This window comes from Rhamphochromis sp. 'chilingali' (genome assembly GCF_963969265.1).
Source record: "Rhamphochromis sp. 'chilingali' genome assembly, chromosome: 15".
In the NCBI taxonomy this organism is placed as follows: domain Eukaryota; kingdom Metazoa; phylum Chordata; class Actinopteri; order Cichliformes; family Cichlidae; genus Rhamphochromis; species Rhamphochromis sp. 'chilingali'.
Window position 1 is genome coordinate 15781032 of NC_137942.1, and position 24263 is coordinate 15805294.

The 24263-nt window shown below is 43.1% G+C and overlaps 2 protein-coding genes across 2 annotated transcripts in view; one reads left to right on the forward strand and one right to left on the reverse strand.

Moving 5' to 3' along the window:
* The window catches only part of iqck (IQ motif containing K), a 19185-nt gene extending 12322 nt beyond the window's left edge, over positions 1-6863 (forward strand). The window contains exon 9 of the mRNA XM_080904958.1: positions 2257-6863. Within this exon, the coding sequence (XP_080761084.1) occupies positions 2257-2534 (278 nt within the window). The 3' untranslated portion in view covers positions 2535-6863. The remainder of the gene's footprint in view (positions 1-2256) is intronic.
* On the reverse strand, positions 5748-22944 carry gprc5ba (G protein-coupled receptor, class C, group 5, member Ba). The gene is made up of 4 exons (XM_080904957.1): positions 22092-22944; positions 12609-13628; positions 12269-12390; positions 5748-9183 (listed from the first exon to the last, which is right to left on the reverse strand). Exons 2-4 carry the CDS (start codon positions 13624-13626, stop codon positions 9139-9141), a joined length of 1185 nt encoding a protein of 394 aa, XP_080761083.1. The 5' UTR covers positions 13627-13628; positions 22092-22944; the 3' UTR covers positions 5748-9138.
* Positions 22945-24263: the final 1319 nt, after the last annotated feature.

Consider the following 24263-nt stretch of genomic DNA (forward strand, 5'->3'; position numbering starts at 1 on the left):
AATCTATTCTGCTCTTCGCATTTAACCCAGATACAGGAGCATTCATACACTGAGGCGTGCTTCAGCCCATCTGACGGGGGTGTGGCGGTGTGTCATGATAAACACACACACCCTCTAATAACGCTAGTCATGGTAGTGTTTCAGTTTTTGTCGCTCAGAAACAAAGAACAGTGGCATCATGAGCACAGGTTGTTTCCACAGACGCATTCCACACAACAAAGGCGCTCTCTGCGGCCGACGAACATTCTTCCACGGGCGTGTGACAGCCATGCCACACTGCCACTGCTAACCGCCGCCGCTGCTGCTGCTACTGCTGACCTGACATTCTAGCTGGGGGCCTGGGGATGGGTGTGCATGCGTAAGAGAGTGCATGAGCGTCTGTCCAGACTGTCGGCCTGCATGGAAACCATTTTCCAACCTTTTCAACTGAGTCTACAATGGATGAAAATAGGAGAGAACAAAAAAGACAGAAAGTGACAGAAGTTGCAGTTTGTTTGCCGGCTTCTTCTGTTTTTGTTTTTTGGATGTTATAGAAGTCGCCTTCCTGCACTGTGACACATAAATGACCCATGTTTGGTGCACTTGCAGAGTTAAAAAGAGAGCGAGAAATAATTTAGGGAAGCTCCCCTTCCAACTGTACGCTCATTCTTTAAGTCCCACAACAGCTGTGCTCATCTCATTTGACCCGAGAAAGCCGGCGTACAATACCTCCTCTGCCGCTTCATAGTCTGAAATCAGAATTAGTCAGAGATGGAGAGAAAAACAATGAGGCAAAGAGCAAAGAACATGCACACACTGATATGTCAAAAGGTCACATCGCACTAGACAGGTGCAGCTCTCAGCAGTTCATGAATCACCTCGACTGTCCTTGACTGGTGCTTGTTTACCGTCAGTTTAAGCCCTGTTAAAACAGCTTGTGACATCACGTGGTTGGTGACATTGTTTTGAATAGATCAACATGAAATGAAGTAGCAACAGAAATCTGTTAATTGTTTTGGCCTTCTCCCTTGTTTTGTTTTGTTTGGTTTGGTTTTCTTCACCCGCCATGCCAAACTACAGCTTTTTAAAAGATAAGTCATGGGATCTGAATCAGGGAAATGATTCTCAGATGATAAAACAAAAAAAATACTGAAGGGCTCCATCACTGCATATTTGGATTCTCTATATGTACGGATGCATTTTGAAATCTTAAAAAAAAAAAAAAAGTTATTTTTTTTCCAAAACCGCAATTCCATCACACTTTTTCAATAATTAGCTTGTAAATAAAACAGTTCAATTCAATTCCATTTTATTTATACAGCACCGAATCACAGTGTCACCTCAAAGCACCTCAAAGCACTTTATATTGTAAGGTAGACCCTACAATAATACTACAGAGAAAACCCCAACAATCATATGATCCTCTATGTGCAGGCTCTTTGGTGACAGTGGGAAGGAAAAACTCCCTTTTAACAGGAAGAACCAGGCTCAGGGAGGGGTGGCCATCTGCCATGACCGGTTGGAGTGAGGGGCAAACGATACCGTAATTTGCACTCCATGACAGCCTCTTGGGTAGCACTTGATAATAATGTCATACTATTAGGCATTAGTAAGGTATTAGCGAGTGCTTAATTCATCATTTATATATCATTAGTCCTCCTTAGTTTGACATTTATAAATACAGATGTGTTTATCCATCTGTTACTCTTACACTGTGTACAGCTATCACTGCTAGTAATTATCCTAATTTTAGTCATAATGATATATCTATATTTATAAATGGCATACTGAAGAGTAGTAATGCTATATAAATGATAAATTAAGCAACTACACATACCTTACTAATACGTTAATAATGCTTCATAGCATTATTTGTTATAAAGTGATACCGGCTTTTGTTTTTCATAGATATGCTTACTTTAACAGTGTCAAAGCTGTCACTCTTTACTGACTGATAACAACAATAGCAGCAGCAGAGGCAACCAGAGTAGCGTTGTAGCTGTGAAAGTGAGAAAGTGTCAGCACTTGTCTCAGTCGTGTTCTGTTCATAATTTTTCAAGTTATTCTGCTTAAAAAACTGCACTTGAAAAGAACTCGCTTGATATCATTAAAACCTTTATGCAAGGAACAGATAATTCTGCTAAATTCTTTAAAGGCTAACACATTCAAGATTTTTTAACCTGTTATTTAAATGAGCTAATCTGTCAAATTCCTAAAAGATTGTAAGGATCTTTTTTGCCTGGAAAACATATCCGAACATCTCTTGTTTGTCTCCAGTGGGTTCGGCTATGACAGATCTTCCAGAAAGCCCCCAGCCTGGAAACAATGTGTCCATCCAGGTGGTTTCCCCCACTCCCCAGAGCACCGCGGTCCACACACCCACCACCCATATGAGCCCACAGCCTGGTGAGTGGCTCAGACCCAGCCTGCACGTCAAGGAAGAAGTAGCCTCTACATGTCTGACTAATTTCCTGTCTGTGTCCAACAAACTAATCGCAGGGTCTCCATCGTTACTAGGAACTCACAACCTGAGCTACCCTGGTGGGACTTGGTAACTGGAATCATTAGCCTTGTGTAAAAGCTTTTTTTCTGCTGTTTAAACACTATTAAACTCTGTTAGGCTGATGTCAAATTGACCTAAAGTGATCAGTCAAACAAGCCCTGTTTAAGGAAAAAAAAGAAAAGAATAAAAAAGATGCCTGTAACCAATTTGATATGGCCAGGCCAGGATTTATGGTCTGAGATCCGTGTCTAATTAGTTTATTGCTTTCATTGCCTTTTTGATGGATCACTTCCCTTCACGAGTCTCACCCAGCCAATGAACACCATATAGCACGGTTCACATATTATACTGTCAGGAGTGAAACCTCTTGTAACGGGCGTCATAATTTCTCTCTCCGCACCTCTGGATGACAGCTCAGTGGAAGATAACCATATTTCCTTGATCTGTCCTTTCCTCTTTCCTTAGCAATAGACATCACTCCACAAAAGAGGTCATAGCATTTCCATTCAAGCCAGAAATTGAGGCCAGAGTCAAAGGTGGCTCGGCACACGGCACACCGCTTTATATCCTGTTTATCAGGAAAGGAAATGACATGTCAGACAGCTGAGAATAAAAGAGAATTGGAAAAACATCACTTAGATCACTGGTTTGTATTTGGCAACTATCTGACAAAAAAACAATAATCTCTAATATTATGCTTAGATTTTTATTACATTAAAGGGTTAAAGTAAATTTGCCCTGTATAACAATACATATGAGAATATGTGCATATATATGTATAGTTATATAATAACACAGCTGAGGAGATTAAAAAATAAAACCCTGTTAATCAGTAAGTCACTTAACATTTCTGCCACAGAAACATGGGATGGCTTGGCTACTCATTACACGCACAACATGAAATAACGCCATAAAAATAGATGTATGAGGTGTATTTAACTTTTGTTTATTCTTACTTAGTAGGAGTATTTTCCTACTGCTGTTTTGGTCTTCTGCCTAATGTGTCGAATAGGCGCACATTTTGCATCATCCCCATTGAGTCTGCCACCTTCAGCTGTTTGTTTTTACTAGCTGTTGGCATTCAAATATTTATCTTGAATCAGCCTCAGAAATCATGAAATTTGATTTGCAAAAATTAAAAGACTGCTGCTCAAGTGACTCTACAGTTCTTCTTCCTGTAAGACTGTCCGGGTTATAGCTGTTTTCTCTTGACTATGGGTGTCAATTAAAGTGAAAGAATAAAGTGCACTCCTGGCATTTTTCCATCTCGCCACAAACCCAGCGTACCTGAGAGGGTACTGATGGTTGATCTTCTGTTTCATGATGAACTGCTTCTTGACCAAGTGAAGCATACCACCTCAGAGTGAGTCATGGGGAGGGTCATGTATCTCCCTTTGCAGGTATGTGGATGCCTGGAAGACAGCTGCCACTGGGTGAGGAGATAAAACGGCCCATTTAATTCTGGGGACATCTGATAGAGGAGCCAGCTCCATGAAGTCTGGCAGAACTGTACCCAACTGAAACCCGATCACACAGCAGCAGAAGGTAGTGTCGGCATCAAGCTGTCAGAGCATAGACAAATAACAACTGGTTCTGGGTTGTGATTCCAGGCTGATGTGTTAGTTAAAACTTTGTTTACACATTTAAAATGTAAAAACAAAAAGATCTTATGAATGCACTGAATGTATTAAAGAAGCCTATGTCAGACAGACAAATACCCAGAACATGTAGCCCAAAGTTAAACTACAGACTCATATTTCCATCTTTATCATCAAAGGACAAAGTAGGCATTTATGAAAATGCAATACTGTGCAAAAGACTTGAGCCATCCCTCATTTCTTTATATTTTGCTGGGAAAATGGGAAGTAGATTATATGATTTTATTGAAATCTGTGCAGGATAGGGGTGAGCATGAAAGTCAGTGTTTTATAAAACCCCCTTTATTCTTCAACACATTGAAGATGTGAAGATGACCCCACACTGCTTCAACAAAGTTGTTCTGGAGAGGCTAATCCATGACGGACTGTGTTCCACAATGCTTTTCTATTTGTATGGTTTTACTGCACTGGCATTGTGTTTGGGATCATTGTCATGCTAAAAAATGTAGCTGCTGCCAATCAGATGCTTTCCACATAGCATTGCATTGTAGCTCAAAATCTGATGGAACTTTATTTTTCTGATGAGGCTTTGGTGAATGGTAGATGGATCAAGGGTCAGATGCATTGCTCACATGGGAGGTATTTGCTGGATTTTTTCCTATCCACTCCAGTTTTCTCATTTTTTTGAGGACACACTGCAAACTACTGGGATATGCCAAATGTTCAGCTAACAGCTCTTTGTAAGTCATCTTGTTGGTTGAGAAATAATATTTTATGCCAGTCAAACTGTGTTGTCTTTGCAATTTTTTTCTAGATTCAAGTAAAGAAATTTAAACTAATTATGTGTTTTTGCAATAGTAACAAAGTGCCTAAAGATGCCTAAAGAAATTGTAAAAGAATTCTTTGTGAAGTTGTCTGTTATGTATAGACAAACCTCTGGTTCATCCTTTGAGTTAGGTGCCTTTTGTAATGCTTAATTACTTGTAGGTTGAGTTAAGTAGCTTAACAAACAAAAACAAACAACAACAAAAAAATTCCTCTGAAAATGGTTAGGTACAAGGACTGGACTAAATGAGTGAAAAAGCAACCAGTGTCCAAAGAAGAACTTGGAGAATTATTGCTCAAGACAATTTTAAAATATTACAAGAAAGTAGCTTCCTGGAAGCAAAATGTAAAGAATTCAAGGGGTGATTCAAGAATTTGCTACAGATATTAGTGAACATTTTTTGTCAAGAGTCTGATTGGGTAGTTTATCTGTTAAAGATGGAATCTGTATGCCTATTAGCTTAATTAGCATAAAGACTATGCTAATTCTTTATGCTAGCCTGTCCATGTTCAAAGGTAACAAAAAACATGCTTAAAGCTTACAATTGAACATGTTGCATCTCATTAAATTACTTCACATGAATACGTTTTTGTTCAGGCTAATGGTTTCATCCTTTTTGCGCATGTTTGTGCTAAGCTAAGCTAGGCTAACCAACTGCTTTAGGTTACAGAATGAGAAGCAAAAACATTCAATGACTCAATGGTTTATCTGTATGGACAGAAACGTTGCGAAGGTTTGACAAAAATGGGAAAAGCACATGCAGTTTTTTATTCTTCCATAATACCTGGCTGTTATTGTTACCATGTGTCATCAGGAAAAAAACACAACATCCAATTAAAAGTTAACTACAAATATGACACCTTTATTTAACTTTTTTTGTCCTGAATTGGTTACAGAAACAAGAGAGTTAACTGTTGGGTTTTTTTTTTTTGTCTTTTTCTAACCAGGGGAATCAAGTTCTATACATAGGCATGCTGCGTCACTGCACAGTCATAGCTGTGAAAACCAATATTACCCCTGTCAGCTGCCCCACTGGAGCAGTCTGAAGGCAAGACAAATCAGGAGAGTACAGGCAAGGACATGTCAACCCCAGGGAGTAAGGGTTTTCAAATGGGCTACCCAGGGACGACAAACTTAACATAGAAGTTGTGTGCAAAATCTCACCACAGTCTATTTGATTTTAAACACAGACAATATCAGTCGGACGATTCTCCTTTTTTTTGTACTTTTTTTTTACCCTCAACTCTATAAACTAACAGAGGAAGTTATTATTAGGTCCAGTGATGATGGCATTTTGTTCCTTTTGGGGAATCATACTGCTTTGGACCATTTCCCTTTGTTTCTCAAGAACCAGCTCGCACAGACATTAAGTGTGTCATCTGATATACACTGAAAGTATGATTGTTGCCACATGACCTTTTACATAAATAGTTAGTATTCAAAAGTAGGTCTGAGAAAGGTCATATATGTAGAAATGGTGATAAGCATGCACAGATAGGTAGTTGACGAGTGCAAAGTCTACAAAGTCACATCATGTTATTCTTTTTTTTTTTATGTACTCCACATAGAGTGAAAACATCACAAGAATTGAAACCTCCCTCCCCCTCAGCTCTGAGTGCTGATACTCAGGAGCTTTGTTTCTTTGCTGCTGACCATCTAAAACCCTGAGGACAGTTCTTCTTGCATGGATATGAGGCTTGTAGCCTGTTTCAGACCAGGCCTGCCCAAACAGAGCCTGGTATAACAGGACAAGCTGTCTTTGGGCATGAAGCTGGCCTGCAAGTAGCAGTCCTATTTTAGAATAGCCAGTGTGTAAGACATAAACATACAGCAGTAGTCAAGGATTGACCCCTTGTCTTTTCTTAGTAAGATCAGGGGCCAGCGCACTGACTATTGGTGGGCTTGAGCCCTGCCTGCTTTGCATTTTCTTTTTTTTTTATAGCTATCCCTAATATATCACAGACTAAGTCATGATTTACTGCATGAAGTGGCAAAATTATCAATAGGCATTGTTGTCTTTTTGAAAATTTGAACATAATCACGTTTGCATCCCCGTAACAGCAAAGTGTGGGAGGTACAACCAACATAAATCCTGATAATTGACAACTCACATTTTTTCCTTAATCAAACAAACAAACAAAAAAATTCAAAATGAAATAAAATAAAATAAAAGCACATCTAGTGTTGGCGAAACATTTCCAAAATGCTATAGTTTAAAAAATACAAGCATAATGTAACAAACAGGCAAATGTATAAACACAAAGCAAACCAGTTAAAAAAAGAAGATAAAATCAGTTTGCAGTGGTCAGTCAGTTCTCCAATGAATCACTGATATCTAAACTCAGCCTACAGTTTAAAAAAAAGGGAAAAAAAGGTAAACAAGCAAGCAAAGCTTTACAGCACTACTATGTACACAGCTCCTCGGGTGAAAGAGAGAGCTGGTGCCATGATGAAGGGAAAGGGCGTGAAACAGAGACTCCAGTGAAACAAGAGTCCTTCTTGGCACAGAGACTTGAGCTATAGCTGTCCACAGAAAGAGTCTGGAGGAGGAGAGGAAGGAGGAGGAGGAGGAAGAGACGCTCCACCAGAAAAAAAGAAAACAGAAATGAAGACAACGACATAGAGAAGAGGAACATGGATACAAACGTACAGACGTGGGAGCCATTTTCTCATACAGATTGGAGGCTGAGTGAAGGAAGTCTCAGAGATTTCACTGTCACACAGACTTCCCTTTGGGGCCGTCTCGTGCTATCTCATTCCTACTCACCGCCACCCTCCTCCTCCTCCTTTTCCATTTGATCCCCCTCTTTCTACCTTGCACTGTTAATCTGATCTTTCTGAGGCTCTAGGATATCTCCAAACACCAGCCACAGCTCTAAATATAGTCTTGTCACTCACAGCTTGACTACTGTATCAATATAAGTGTTGTTTTTGTAGTTCCGTGCCTCACTGGAGGGTCGAGGAATATTTAGCACCAGAAATGTACCTGGACTTAGATTTTTTTTTTTCTCCCCTGTCGACACTCGTGAAATCACAACACTCACGTACGCACACACAAACACAAATACAGGAACCGAGAACGGGAGACCATTTCATTTCCTCGCTCCGTTTCTTGCTGATATAAAGTGACAGTTTCTCCTGGCTGCTTCAAAACGCCAGTGGCTCTGGAGATGTGGGTGCGTACAGCTGTCTGACCTCGATTCATTAAGCGGCGCCTCTCCCCCCCCCCTCGCCCGGTCATGACTGACGTTCCCTTTGTCCAATCATAATCCGCTCTGCTTTATCGTACATCTAAAAGCGGTTTGTGGGCAGCGCTGTTCAGGTGCAGCTGTGGTCATTGGGGAAACTTCCTTTCCAGTCACAGTTCAGGCTTCAGAGTTTGTGTTTGCAAAGTGTCCATGCAGGTGGGAGGATGGCGGAAGGTGAGAAGAGTTATGTGTTTTATTCACAGATGGTTCTGATCGCAACCCTAACCCTAACAGAGGTGAGAGAGAGGGAGGAGACAGGTCTGGGGTGTTGAGAGTTGTCGGGTGGGGGGTAACAGTCTGGAGAGGAAAGGTTTGCTGGAGTGTTATAGGGACCACACACATACACACACACACTTTCCTCTTATATGCTGTACATTCACACCTACAGAGGCAGGGTTATTTTAGGAGGGCTCTGCTCAACTTGTACAGTTTGCCCATGTGCTCTGTCTACACCTACGGTGTGGAGGGATGGAGGACAGAGCCAAATGTTTCCACTCGAACGCCTTCATTGTGTGGAGCTGCAGAAAAGACATCCTGCCTGACAGAAAGAGAGAGTGAGCAGGAAAAAGCAATCTATTTCACAGTTTTCAGGGATGCCTACAATGTTGTAGTGTCACAGGAGATAATGATACCTAAAAAGGAATACTGCATGTCGGCATTTTCAGATCAGTCTTTTTCTTTTCTTTTTTTGCTACTTTCTTTCATATTTCCACTCTTCTAGAAAACCTTCAGCTCTGTCCTCCATATCCTGCTCTCTCTGAATCTCACACACACTCAAACAGTAGTTGATTGGCACACAGTCAGTGTTAAAGTCTGTACACAGAGTGAAAGGTCGATGTAGGCATCCGTGCTTTTAGTCCAGTCCAGCCAGACAGGGAGGTGGGCCCTTCGTCCTGGACCCCCCTCATTCTCCCTCCTCACCCTCTTCATCTCGTCCTTTTTTTTTCCTTTTTAAATCACACAGCCTCTTTCCAAACCTCTCGCTCACCACAGCTGCCTCCCCGTGTAGGTAGGAGGGGCAGAGGGCACCTGTAGGTGAAAAAGTTATGTTTGTTAACCGTCAGCAGTCGAGAAAGCATCTCATTTTTAGACATGCATGTTAATTCACATGGTTACAGGGTCTGCATACGTTCCATTCACACTTTATGTGGACACCTCTCTGTGTTTTAAAACAAAATGGCTATGTTTTTGCCATTGCAGATGTATTTACACACTAAAACCAGTCTATATGAATTCTCTCTTCAGGCTATCGAGCTGCCACAATCCAGGTAAATTGCAAATATCTTATGCCATTCACAGAATTGAAGCTACTTTGGCTTTTTTGCCCTGTTATTGACCTCTCAGGTGACACAGAGACTACGTCCACACTAGCCCGGATAGATTTGAAAACGGCGTTTTCGTCTGAAAACGCTCCGCGTCCACACTAGCGTTTTCAGTCGTTTTCACAGAGTTGTGCGTCCACATTGAAACGGCAGAAAACTCTAACGTTCCAGTACTGCACATGCATGAAACGCAAGAAGATTCGGCCTGCCTCGTTTCTGTCTGCCGTTTATTTACTTTCGGGCTCGTTGAAACGTCGCGGCAAAATGTCGAGGAAAAGCACCGAGTTTTTTAAATGGACTAACAATGAGGTGGAGTTGTTGCTGCGAGTAACACAAAAGTACAAAGTTGCCAAGCGAGTGAGAATTAAAGAATTTGAAGAAAAGCTATTTGGAGCATGTACAGACCGATATTAATCTGTTTTAGGGCTGTCAAAATTGAGAGCAAACAAAACAACTGCTGTATAATGCACTCCGCTCATCGTTTTTGAGTGTCCACACTGCAACAGGACAGCTCCATTTTGAAATGTATGCATTTTTGAGAGGGTTTTGAAAACGCTGCGTTTTTCCTTGGGGAAAACACTGTGTTTTTCCTTGGGGAAAACGCTGCGTTTTTCCTTGGGGAAAACGCTGCGTTTTTCCTTTGGGAAAACGCCGTCTCAGTGTGGACGGGAGGCCAAAACGGAGAGAAAACTATGCATTTTCAAACGAAAACGCATTAGTGTGGACGTAGCCAGAGACTAGCTGTACCCTGAAACCTGAGTGGAAAACCTGCAGGCTGTATTCAGGGCTCCAGAAAAGCTAAAAACTGCATTTCTTTTTCTTGTAAATGCATAATTAATATTCCCTATAAAAATGCTATTTAACTCTTCACCCTTTGAAAACCTACTAGGAGTAACCTTTGAAGCTCTTTTATGAACATCTTTCAGGCCTGCTTGTAGAACAAAATGAGTAGGTGCGCATCAGAAGAAGTTAGCTTGTGCAGCTACCCTTAAACCCCCCCAGAAACTGTTCTAATGGTTGTGAAACCACATCTTTAGTGATCTATCCTGAGGTGTCAGAACTAGTCATTAAGGAAACAGGGGACATCATTGTGGAAAGTGTTAACAAAGATACTGCAGTAAATGATACTGCTCTCTGCCGTAAGGGAACAAATGCAATATTTATCCGTCAAAAAGTATAATGTTTTTATTGATGGAAAATAATGGCTCATATTATTGTATTGCTATTAAATTTTAAAGCCACACGAATCCAATTATAGCAGCTATTATATTTCCCCAAATGCACTGTGGTCAGTTAATAGCCTGGTCTCCAATAATGACCAGCCTCCGGGAAAAAAACAAAGTGCCTGTCATAAAATGTGCATTCCAATTAAAAAAAAAAAAAAAAAATCCAACGGTACAATCATATTGTTGCTTTTTGTCGTGTTTAATTTGTTGATTCTGATCCATTTCGGTTTGTCATCCATTAATACCAGCCAGATGTCGTCACATATGGTTGCCTACTCCTTCAGATGGTTCACAATAAAACTCTTATTTAGGAATAAAGGGTTTTGGAAAGTGCTGTGTTTTTATCATTGGAGTAACTTAACAGAAAGTGGAGTGGATCTGAAAGTGAGGCTTTATACAAAAATAGTGCTGCAGTGACAAATGGGCGAACATGACTCATCACACAGAGAGAATTAGAAATAAAGCTTTACCTCCAGCACAGGCCACCTTCACATTTAGCCAATGCAACTTAGCTTGCACTTTAGCTAAAGTTACACTTATGTTAAGTGTAAATATGTGGGTTTAAGCAGGAGCTTATTAATTTAGTACAAAGACTGATTTAATGTATTAAAAAAGGCTAAATGTTTCCATGTTTCCACTTTCAGCCTGGCAGATGATTGATATTTACTGTAAAGAATGGAGGGGTATTGATTTTCCTGTTTTACTTGCTGTAAGATGGGGAATGTGCCAGTCTCCTAAAATGTCAAACTGTACTTAGACCATTATCAACCTTGCAATACAATCCTGCAGTTTTCTATTTAATTCTTTGTGCTCGTATTTGTTTTAGTATCCTTTAAAACTGCTGTTAAAGGTTCTTTATTTCATGCTTTCTGCAAATCGGTTCCTTCAGAGCGCCCTGAGCCGGCTGTACAAATAAACGCTGCCTGCCTTTAATGGGGGTGCACAACAACACCGTTCATGCAGACTAGTGATATTTTATGCAAAGCAGCTTAAGGAGACGCCTCTCCGTTCCCTTTGTCAGCTCGATCAGCACGCCCAGCTGCAATTTCTAGGAATAGTGACTACAAATTATCTCTGTCAGCAGAGTGTCGTTTCAGCTTTTTAGACTTCTGTAATATGCTAGGTGTTGTTGGGTTTGCTTAATTCATAGCACAGTGGCTGGAAAGCAGTTTACCTGCACCAGCCATGGTGACCATTCATCCTGCACAATGAATCTTGCTGGGTCACCTGACGGTGGCATCATTAAGGGGACAATTGGTATTATATTTTTACACAGACAGCAGAATAAGAAGCAGAAGCTTCCTCACAATCACCCTTACACAGATCAATGTCAGATGAGTGACCATTTGTGACAAATCCGTCCATGCACGTGGAACAAACACAGTCGCTTGAGAGTTTCCAAACACAAACTGAGTACGCACGCACACACTCTCACACCTCTCCCTCATTCTTGTGCAATGACGTATGGTCCAGAACGCACAAATGTGCATGCAGTCTTGTCGGCGTGGTCGAATGAGAGAGCGGCGTGTAAGCGGCGTGTACCTGTGACTGGGAGGATGTACTCACCGCTCCCCCGTTCAGGATCATGGTCATCTCGGTGGGCTGGTAGACGTTGCTGCGGAAAGGAGCGCTTGGCCTGGCACCGGTGTTGCTGCTGTGCTGCCCGGCACCGCCACCGCTCCTCAAGCCTGGCGTGGAAGAGACGGACAGAGATTACTCACCCTGACTCACCACTCGGCTTACTGTCTGGAGGAACCAAAGAAACACTTGCAGAAATGTCCTCCTGCAGTTATTACTAGCCAAGCATACAAATGTGTCCAAGAGTTGCATTAGTCACTTTGGCCTACATTCCTCCTACAAAGCTAAATTACGCCTGTTTGCTCAAAAGTATCAGATTGTGCTGTACCTGCAGTGTTCTCGTCATTATATCCATAGCCCTGGTTCTCCACAAACTGCCTGTGAGATAGAGGGGTGTCATCGTCGAAGCTCGTCTCCCTCATCCGCGTTGAGTTCTGGGATGTGTCGAAATAATCCGGGGCAGTGGGTTGGGGTGGGGGTCTCAGGCAGACGTGAGATTCGGGAATGGCATGGAAGATCAGCAGCAGCCAGCCCTGAGCAACCAAAGCAATAGCCAGCGCTGGGTCATCCCACTCTGGAGACCTGCCGAGCCAGTTGTTTCCATACAGATAGAAGCCCACCCAGGCCACCCACAGCAGCAGTGACATCAGGCAGGTGACCAGCAGCCAGATGGCACTGCAGCGCCACTGACGTGTCTTGCCACACAGGGCCAGGGAGGCTGCGGTCAGCGCAGCTAGTAGGAGGGCTAGCACGTAGCTGCATGCCAGTGCGAAGTCCAGAGGAAGATACTGACAGGCAGCTTTTCCTTCCCTCAGCACGGTCAGAAGCAGCCACTCTGCAGCAATGATGCCCTGTACGGCACTCAAACCCAGTGCCAGGCCGGTTAAGGCACAGCCACCAGGGCTGCGACGCTCCCTGCCAAGCCTGCGCAGGCGGACGCCCTGAACCAGCAAGCAGGAGAAGCAAACAGCAAAAAGGAGACCCCATAGGGCCCTGCGAAGAAGACACAGTGACTCATCCCGCTCAATCAGGTAAGCAAAGCTCAGGCCGAACAAGCCAAGGATACCGAGAAGCAGAAGGAGGATAGGTCCCACGCTGCTGCGCTTCTCGCCCTCACTGATGTGGCGTAAACGGCACAGCAGGACTAGGGCGAGCAAGATGGCAGCCAGCACCCCACCGGCAGCCACAGATTCAACGGCCACCCCCCATATGGAGTCCAGGTCACAGAGGAGGGTGTACGGACGCACAAGGCCCCAGCCACAGCCTCTAGGGAGCGGCTCTGGCTCGCTGTTGGCACAGTGAGCAACAGTCAGCAGCAGCAGGAGGAGAACTGGTGGGAACGCCATCTCTGAGAGAAGACAGATAGCGAGATGATGCAGAGGTAAGGGGCAATGAGGGAGAGTGGAGAAAAGTAGGGGAGAGAAAGTCAGTAAGTCATTCTGGTCAATAACATTTGCAAAGCTGTAGAGCTGAGCAGTCACTCCCACAGCAATCATTCCTTTGTGTGACAATAAAGACAATCGGCCACTGCTGTGTTTTAGAGAGGGAACAAAAGACAGTAGTTCGTGCAGGGTGAATGACTGAAGCCTTTCTAACACACACACGTCCTGTTTCACCAATAATAGCCTTTAGCCAGACCTTTTTTGAACCTTTTTAGAAGTTTTTTAAAGGGTTCATTTCTGAGGTAAATGGCTTCAAATAAAAACAGCAACCCTCCCATGCAATGAAAAATACAAAAGAGCCCTACACAACCTACCTACACAACAACAGAGTTTTTGGGGTGTGATTTGTCTAGTCTTATCCAGCACACTAGCCTTTGGAGTGCAGACAGGGGAGCTGCAGCATCATGCATATTTTTATGAAAAAAAACAAGAGAAACAGAGAAAGGAACTACTGTACACTCAATTTGGCTCACTATCAGGCATCTAAGGGCACCTAGCGACAATCTATTGTAGACAACAGCAACAGAACCTCGAGCACAAGTACAAACATTTGTGTACTTTTGAGAAAAGTGTCCCAGTGAGGGGAAAAACAAAAAACAAAAAAACCCACATAAGCACTCTGCAAAATCAATGCCGTCTCAGTCTCCCTTTTCCTTTATTCATCACAGTTGTCAGCCACACAAACACACATAAAAATACACAATCTTTCATTTCATTGTGGGCTTTGCTGGGATGATCAGCGCTGTCGTTTCACCTGACAAAGCTGTGTGTTTTATGGGAGGTTGATCTGTATTTAAAGGCGCCACAACACCGCGCGCACAAACATATCTTCCTGCCAGGCTGCTGTCACTAAGCTTTCGGGCATTCTTTCCAGGCTGGCTCATGCACACTGCTCTTTTCTATCCTCTCCATGCTTACAGCTGCACGTTGGATTGTTTATTTCAGAGAACTTTAGTCACAGTGCGAGTCCGCCACGAACGTCTCGCTGTGTCCACGAATAGACAGTGTTTGCATACCACATAGTGAACACTGGATATTTCCAGCTTCATGTCCTCTGTCTCTCTATATCAAGTAAGTTGGGATGAGTCATATGGTTGGGGCGATAGAGGAGAGTACTAGGTTTAAACACACCAGTTATTAAATAGAGCAGACTGGAAGAAGAGAGAAATAGACTCAAGACATTTGGAAAATACGAGGAAGTCTAGTCAATAAGTAGCAGTGTAGCCCCACTTTGGGCTGTACTGTCTTTGTGACATTTCTGACTTTCCTGTAAGGTATGACAGTAAAGAGGAAACCAGCTACAATCAATATTTTTTAACAACATTGCATTAAATAAAAACCATCGCTCATATTCCCATGGAGTCCTGCAGCTCTCTGCTGCTCTATATTGACTTTCAGCTCATTGTTCAGATGTCTGTCTGCCACTTTACCGGTGCCATTTACTTTTAGCTTCTAACAAGAGCTCATTCTAACTCTCCTTTGACAAAAGGACACTCAACAGTAGATTTAAATATAGCAGGTTGACTCTAAACTAATGATTAAGTTGCTTCATAATGGCTGGATGTGTAGATAAGCTCAAATTGACTGCTCACATGTTTGTCACAGCTTAGAGCGCAACATTGGACGTGCTCTAAAATCTCAATAAAAACAAGCAGATTTGAAATAATTTAAATGCTGTATTAATACAAATAAATCATCTGAGACTTAACAGTTCTTGTGTTGCTCCAAATTAATTCAGTGCATTACAGATCTGGACTGTAGGATGGGTCAGGCTAACTGCCTGCGCTCTTTTTTCTCCTATGCAGCCGTGTTGTTCTAACACACGCAGAATGTGTTTGGACATGGATGGGTGGACGTCATATGTCACTTAGTCTTAACAGTGTCTTCTTAGGTGTGCAGGTCACCCGTGACATGTGCACTAATGTACCTCCATACCATCAAGGATGCTGACTTTTGAACTGTGTGCTGATAACAAACCAAGTGGTCTCTCTTCAGTGAGGAGCCAGTGGTTAATCAAGGTCTTGATGGGGGTGGGGGGACAGACAGACACTCTGTCTCTAAAGCTGAGACAGAGAGAAAAAGAGCAGTAGCCCTATGGCATGCGGTTTGCTTGGTGAGTTGTACCAGCACCCACTAGTCAAGGTCTTTTTTTCTAATGGTACAGTTTTACATCACATAGAAAATATATTTACTGCCCATGCAGTGATTTTTAGTACTGCAGTTTAAGTTTAATGAAGTACAGGCTGAGGCCCTAAAGGTCACCACTGTTTTAGTTTTCTGTCTTGTCCTTTGTAGAAAGAGATTTCTCCAGATTCTCTACATCTTTGAATTATATTATAAACTGTAGCTAAGATTGCTTACACATCATTTAAAAAAGACCAATAACACCCATGTTCAAACCTATTTTGCCACAAAAAAGGTCATAAAGATGTAAAAAAAAAAAAAAAAAGGATTATTAATCTTCTATAAGAAACTGAAAAACACAATATGTACTGCTTTATAATTCTTCTCCAGACCTTCCTTCTCGCCCTGCCTGCATAGTTGGACCATCCATTTATTTACAAGCTTTTGATGTTTCTTTCCTCATATACATTTAAGATGGATTTTTTAAGAGAGCAGTTGTTTACAAGTTTGCGAAATAGCATTATTTATTTCTCACCCCCCCCCCCCCCCCCCCCCTCCCCTGAGGGCATAACAGTGAAAGATGTGTGCATATATATATATGTGCGTTGTGCATATTCATGTGTTTCGAGCCCTTTCATGTATCCTTCAGAGATTTACACTCTCCAAAATTCTTCTTCATGCCTCCTCATTAATAAAATTCTTTGCTCCCTCATTTCCTGCTTGTTATTTCCTGTTGTCTCATCCCATCCTTCCTTCCTTGCTGCAGCAGCTCTTAGCCGCTGGTTATTATTGGTCTATATTAACATCAATCAGTGCTTACAGAGGAATGACTCACCAAAACACACACACATAAAAATCCAGAGCTGGATCTTTTTGTGCATACAAAAACACCTGACATTATCATGCACGCCTCAACGCACAAAAACACTCATGTTTCCTCCTAACATCATCCCGCTTTTTATGCTCCGTCACTAAACTACAAGAACAAGGGAGAGCAGCCAAGGAATTAAAACCTCACTCGCTCATCCTCAAAAAGCCAAGCAGCCTGCTCCTCCTCCTTCTTTTTGTCTTTCTTCCACACATCCTTTGTCACGTTGTAATTACTGGGACATTAACGCTTTGCACTCGAGACAAGTGCACATCACAACAGGACACGGAGGGACTGGAGCTTGTGGCCTGCACACTCGTGACTTTTTGACTCGCTCGCCATCTCGTCACCCCCCTCTCACACAGATGGTTGCTCTGGCTGCTTTTTGAGTGGCTTGGCAGACCGGTAAGCTGCAAAGCTGAAGGATGCGCAGAGAGAATGGCTGCACACATGCACAAGCAGCGAGACGTGCATGTGCAAAATGCTACGCAGAATATGCCGCACACCTACAGACACCTCTTTTTTACTTCAGCTTTACACGAGTGGTTTTAGAAGCGAAACTGTCTGGCCTTTTGGTTTGTGCAGCACAGAGGATGTAGCCGCCGTCTCGCCCTCCCCTCGCTCTCTAGACGTGTTTCTCTCTCTGTCACTCATCACGCAGCCATCTCTGCCCTCCCCTCCATTAAAAAAAAAATCCTCTATTCTGTTGGATTTTCAATGCCACCGCTCCTCCAGAGCAGCCAGAGCGGCCTCGACTTGCTGTATTTGAAGACGTCAAATCAAAATCAAATCAAATCAAATCACTTTTATTGTCACATCACATGTGCAGGCACACTGGCACAGCACATGCGAGTGAAATTCTTGTGTGCGAGCCCCACAAGCAACAGAGATGTGCAAAGACAACAACACAAACGAGCAAAATACAAGAATGGCCAACCTGAAACTAATAAATATATGTACAATATATAATAGTGTATGCATTTCTGGATGTGTATACTAAATATTTTCCTACGTGTGTGTGTGTGTGTGTGTGTGTGTGTGTGTGTGTGTGTGTGTGTGTGTGTGTATACACATTTTTACAAATTAAATAGTAAAAAAAAAAAGAAAAAAAAAAAAGACGTGCTGTGAAAGATGCGCCTCGTACACCTCGACTAGTCCCCCTCTTTTGCTACCCAGTGTCTAATCCCTAATGCACCGTCTTGCTTCCATTTTGGCATCATTTCCCCTTTTCTGCTTGTGCCCCCTCGCGCCTTCCTACTCCACCTCCTCATCCCCCCTGCTTTCCTTTCCTTTTATTTTCACTGTGTATCTTATGTAACTGAGGGAAGGATCCAGCTCCTGCCAGTTCTGCTGCATGGCTGCTGTTTCTCAGGCTTCATCTTCCTCAGTGCCAAGAAGCCTGCTGGCAACCAGAGGTCCATCTTAGTCCCCTTCATTTCCCATCTAGCAGTGTTACATGTGTTGCTTTCGCATAAACATACTGGCATTATGTTCACGCAACATCCAGCTTGGTGGCATTTACTATGGGTGTGTGTGTGTGTGTGTGTGTGTGTGTGTGTGTGTGTGTGTGTGTGTGTGTGTGTGTGTGTGTGTGTGTGTGTGTGTGTGTGTGTGAGAAGGCAACACATTGTGACACAACACTGATTGTGGAAAGAATGCAGCATGCAATTCCTTACAGCGCTGCTGTTAAAACGCAACAGGAATACAAGCATGAGAGTGCAAATGTGCAGCACTGCAGTCATTCAGATCTGCCCCAGGCTGGATAGGCAGGGATGGGGGTGGGAGGGGGATAGGGGTTGGGGGGGTGGGGGGTAGAAACAAGCTGTCCTGTACAATTACAAGCTCCAACAATTATCAGACGTAGCTCACGAGCAGATGCTTTCTAATTACCCTTGTGATAATTGGGAGGATTATTACGATTTGACAACCCGCAGTAATTGTCATTTTTTGAGTCTTATGCCGAGAATTTGAATCTGAATGGGGATGAATCTGTGTCTGTACGAGGGCTTAAATGCATAGGTATACATCTGGAAACGCATGGATCCAGCTGTTGAGGTGAGCGGGTCAACTGCACGTCTTGTCCTGCCATCTGCTTGCTGGTGACACCGCTCAATGACGCCAGCATTATCCACCTTTTCTTATAACACTGCATACGTTTACATTATTAGCTGGGGTTATATATATAATATGAACCCAGGCCTGCAGTGGCTTCAGGAATGAAAGCCTGGTCTGAAAGAGCAACTCGTGTTTGTCCCTCTCCACTGATTCATCCTTATAGAATATTATGAAGGTTGCAATTAGATCCTTTCAGGGCCTTTTTTAAAAATAATGATAATGTTGTTTATATAAAAATCTTTGCTACATAATAACTAGCTGACAAGCAAAAAAAACCAAAAAAACAAATAAAGTCAGGATAGTGCATTGACAAAAATCTATAAATTACTTAAAATACTGACCATTTGAATAACAGGTGTTTATTCCTGTAACTTTTTCAGTTATTAAATGAAGTACATTATAACCAGTTAATATAAGAGTTAGTTTTATTCTATTCTTTCTAAGGACCTAGTGCTGTAGTGTAAAAGTATATTAAGACTGTACATGGTCTACAGATGAAGACGTTCTGAGTGAGAGGGCTGGCTCGAACATCTTCTTCCTTCCAGTTTTCATCAACCAGTTTTAGAGGATCTGAGAGGGTTTTAAATTAAACTTGGCTTGGCTGGACTTGGTTTTATTTCCTATAGCGACGAGTCTTCTTTCTCTCTTGAGAACACTTTGACAAGATGACCAGAGACAACCTCTCTACCAGTGCATTTAATCAGAGTCACAGACATTCAATGATGAAAACCGCCAATATGTGGCCAATTTATATGCTGAGTCTCATGCACGAATATATATTTCTATACTTCCAAGTTTTGTACTTCCTGCAAGGCTGCTGAAATAAACAGACCTGAGATCCCAGCGACACAGCAGCAGACATCCTAGAGTTTCCTGTGCATGGATTGGAGACATCTACAGCAGCTTTGATCCTGCAAGTACAGCACGCTTTCTTCAGTATTCCGACAAGATTTTTGTCGTAGCCGGTCAACTGTTACCCATTCATGACGCCATTTTTTTGATGAAGGTTTATCATAAACAAATGCGAGGGAATGGATTTGCTGGAAAGCATCCAACCTCCTACTTCACATAAAATAGCCAAAAGTGAATTCCATCATCTGATCTGACTGCGTTTGTCAACAGTCTTGTGACATTTGTGAGCTCGATCATAATCCAGCTGGTAGCAACAGACAAAACAATGGAAATTTAAAGAGAAAAATGAGGGAAGTGATGTGTTATTGCACTGTGATGTACATGTGGGTGCTAAAACAGTGGGAAGAAGTTGGAAAGGCAAAGTTAAGGGAAAAAAAACCCTCAAAGACAACATATATAAACAGGTTTAGGAATAAAAAAAAACCTGAAAGAAGAGCCTGAAAAGACGTGATACATTTGCCACACCAAGCTCTTGGGTGCCATACTGAAGAATCTGACAGTGTAAGTATTCTCCCAAGACTCTTCAGACATCCCTGGCCACCCTAATTAGGCCTCATTACCATGTGACTGGACTCGCAGCGAGACCATATGCTAATTGACTTGGCAATTAAGAGCGCCAGTGTTTATTCTCAACCCTCACTCCCCTCCCTTGACTATCTTGTCTCTCTCCCTCCGACAATAACAACAAGCGTGAGGTGACGGGTCAGATGTGAAGGCATGCCAAACCCCAAAGTGTACCCTGAAACTAGAGCCACGGACATCTGGTGTCACGTGTTCTGCTTCCGTGTGACACGAATGAGCTGCATCCATTATAGATAACTTGATGGGACCCGGGGTGGAGATGAAGGAGGCTGGGGTTGGAGGGTGGGGGTGGTCACAGGGGCCCAGGGAGATCAGATTTGGTTAGAGAGCGTGATAGTGATCAGAGAGGCAAGAGGAAGAAGGAACAGCCGGATATGCGGAGGAAGAATTGGAGCGAGGCTCTTGCCTGGAGCGTGTGTGGGTGTGTGTGTGTGTGTGTATGTTGGAAAGGGTGGGAGGTGCATGATCACAAATACACATATAAAAGGAGAAGCAAGGAGTTCCCATGTAAGTGACAAAAATACCCCATTTTATACAGTCAGCTGCTTCATGTGTACATGAAGCTACACACACAAACACACATACACGTTTACAATCATCTGAACACGGCACATATGGCGTCCTCCCAGAGGACAAACTGTAGCTTTATTTTTCCCCAAGAGGATGCTAAGTAACTCATGAATTCACAGTCTGACAATAAACAGCTTCAGCCTGCTGAATATTGATTAATGATAGAAAACAAAGCACTCCAAAACAGGCCAGTGAGCTTACTCGGTACACAATCCTGCGCTCAGAGCTCGCGTATCATCTATCTACTGATCAATAAGGAGGGTAATCCATAAACTGGCATCAGTTTCCATGCAAAGATCCTTTTTCTAATTGGGCTCAAGAGGTCATTTAAGTGTGATTTCTTGTCAAGTTAGACATCCAGGGCACTGTGTCCTGTCTGCAAGGCCAGCATGAGAGGTTCAAGTCTACTAAAAGGGACACCCCTGTGTTTTAGCTGGCCAAAGAAGCAGCTTAATGCAAACACAAATTCAGAGAATGCCCTTTTCTTCTTTTCCTTTTTTCAGCATCCCCCTCTCTCTTAACAATACGACCACATGGGAGGATCCCCGGGGGCTTCCAGAAGAGTGTGTTTGTTTGAGGGACCAGAAGTAAGGCCATTGTTATCCTGGGGGTGGGGGGAATGTGTGTGTGATTCCAAAAATAAAAGAATGACATCTAACCTCCGAACTAAAGCACGGCGGAGTGATTGACACTCCCAAAATATCCCAGTGTGTTGTGGGATGAAAATGGAGTCGCTGCCACTAAAAGAGAGCAGCGTTTCTATCCTCGTGAGAAAAAAACCTCAAATGTCTCACCAGTCGAACTGCTTCAGTCATTTTCTTTAGTTTTTACCTAATTTGCCTTAAGCTCGAGACAGTATGAGCTGAGCATCGTGCATGAATATACATTTCTGCAAAAATGCTCAACCCATGTTTGCCCTCTGCTCCCCACACCTGCATTTGGTGCATCGCCTTTTTTTCTACGGCTGTCAGTGATGCAACTTCCTTCTCAGCTGATAAACCCCCCTTTAAAAAAAATCGGCCTTAATACAGTACAGACGCAGGTGCATTCAAATAAACAGTGATTCCCTGTAGGGTATTCGGCCAAACAGCCCTCAGTAAATGTCGTGCGTACACATTTCCACAAGGATAACTCCCCCTGCCCCCCCTTTCCCCTTAAAAAATCAGTATCTGTAGGCGACATGGTGAGCAGCACGTACCTTGAACGACGTAAATTAAAGATGTTCGAGGATGAAGACGGGTGCACAGTTGTCAGGTTTGATGGGAAACACAATAAAAATGTCACATTTCGTAATGAGCTCCGCTCGCTGGGTTTGCGTATTCTCTCTCCATCCACATGGACCCTTATGAGATAAGACCAGAGGATTCCTCCTGCTCCTGGTTCCACACCAGAGGTACCCGGTTATTCAGCCCGTGTCTGTTTTCCTCAGCGGCAGAATGTGCATGAATGGAAGTCCAAAAACAAGAGAGAGGATGAGACAAACCGGGTTTAAGGGTTGAAATATTTAAGAGATTCTTTATCGTTTTCCCTTTAAATCCTTTGTTCAGCAGTGCGCATATTTGACTTTGATTCGGCACCAACGTCGGAGTGTTCACCGGAATAAATAAAACAGACGGCCGGTCGGAATCCTGCGATGCCCATAACAACACGGATCCCCCCTCTTCCAGTTACTGCGCTGATTATGCCGCTGAATGTCCGGGCTGACTCTCGCTGCTCCCCGCTGCACCTCTCCCGACTCAGCGCATCACCGAAGCTGCGCTCCGCATAACGTGCGTAATGATAATCCTTCTACGCGCACAGAGAAAGTGACAGCTCTCCACAGCCGCCACAGTCCCCGCCGTCTCTGTCCTCGTTCACTGTAACCGTGACAGATTAATTGATCACTGACACGTGCACGCTTTATTAGCTCGCTGCACGACGAGACTCGAGCGCGTGCACGCGCACACTCCACTCCACCTAAGATCTCTGTCACTGTTTCAGCCTGTGAGCACAGATTGGACCCTCTACATGCAACTCTGTCACATCCAGCTGGTGCGGCACTGTTCCGAGCTCACAGAAAACACACCAATGCAACGTCAACTTATCCAATGCGTTTCCGACTGTGCCTTTCAGAATAAAGTTCTCAAGCTAATGTCCTCTATTCCAATAGAGGTAATAAATAGTAGTAATAAACACGCTTAATAACGTGGATGACGAATGAAATGGCATTTAGGTTGATGGCTATAGCTCGTTAGGTATCCCGGGTTATCTACCAATTGGGAGGTTGGGGGATTGCATGCCATAAAGTATCCTAGGGAAAGATATTTGAACCCTAAGTTGCTCTTCAATTTATTCATCAAAGCAGATTGAAATGTAAAAATGAGGCATGCTTTACGAAGTGCTCCGAGTGCTCCTTGTAGAGTAGAAAAGCCCTATATAATAACTACTTTTAAATCTCTCCGACTTCTGTTCTCGTGGACCGTTTTTTTGTGACTCTTATTTTTACAGTTACACGATCCACTTTCCGGGATTCCTTTTGTTATCTTGGGGATCTTGACGGTAACAAATTGTGGTGATTATTATTTCTCGCTCACATCACATGCTTGTTGTCTCAGCTGCTCCAGTCCATCTTCCAGGGAGGCTTGGACTGGTGGAACACCCCCACTGGCTCCTACCATCTCATCCTCGTCTTGGATTCCCTGTTTTATTAGTGTTGCAAGATGCGAGTCATGGGGAAGGATTTCCATTTTACAAACATTCTACCCCCAAAAGCAGCCTAACACGTCTGACCAGGTGACGGTAATGCTTGCAGTGTGGAGCTGGTGCAAAATATCCGTTCACAGAGAAAGGTTTAGTTTTATTAGATTGCAGGTAATCCAGCAATTTGGGGGGCGGTGTTCATCTAAATTTTGGCTTCTGCATGTTAATGGTACTAAGCCAAATCCTGCTGCACCACGAGGAAGAAACTGGGAAGCAACAACCAGCAACACTCACATTTTATACATTTTCCATGGGACTGGCCTCTATCTGGTCTCTCTCCCCCTTTTCCCCGCTTTTCCTTTCACATGCACTCCGACTCATAAATACATGCAAAGTAAAATGACATGCAGGCTCTGGGCAGTAAGGAGGCGTATCACATGGAGTAGCAGCTGAGGATATGAGACTAATCTGACAGGTGCAGGCTGGGAGAGTGACAGCATGGGAAGAGGGGGTGGAGGAAGAGGAAGGGGGTCACAGCTCAAAACAGAAGGACTGAGAAGATTAACGGCCCTCTCACTTATCCGCAGACAACATCAATTTCATCTTTATTCTCATCGTTTTTATGGACAACTGCGAACAGGCAGGGAAATCGTTATATAATCACACCTAGTTAATCACAAGAAATGGATTT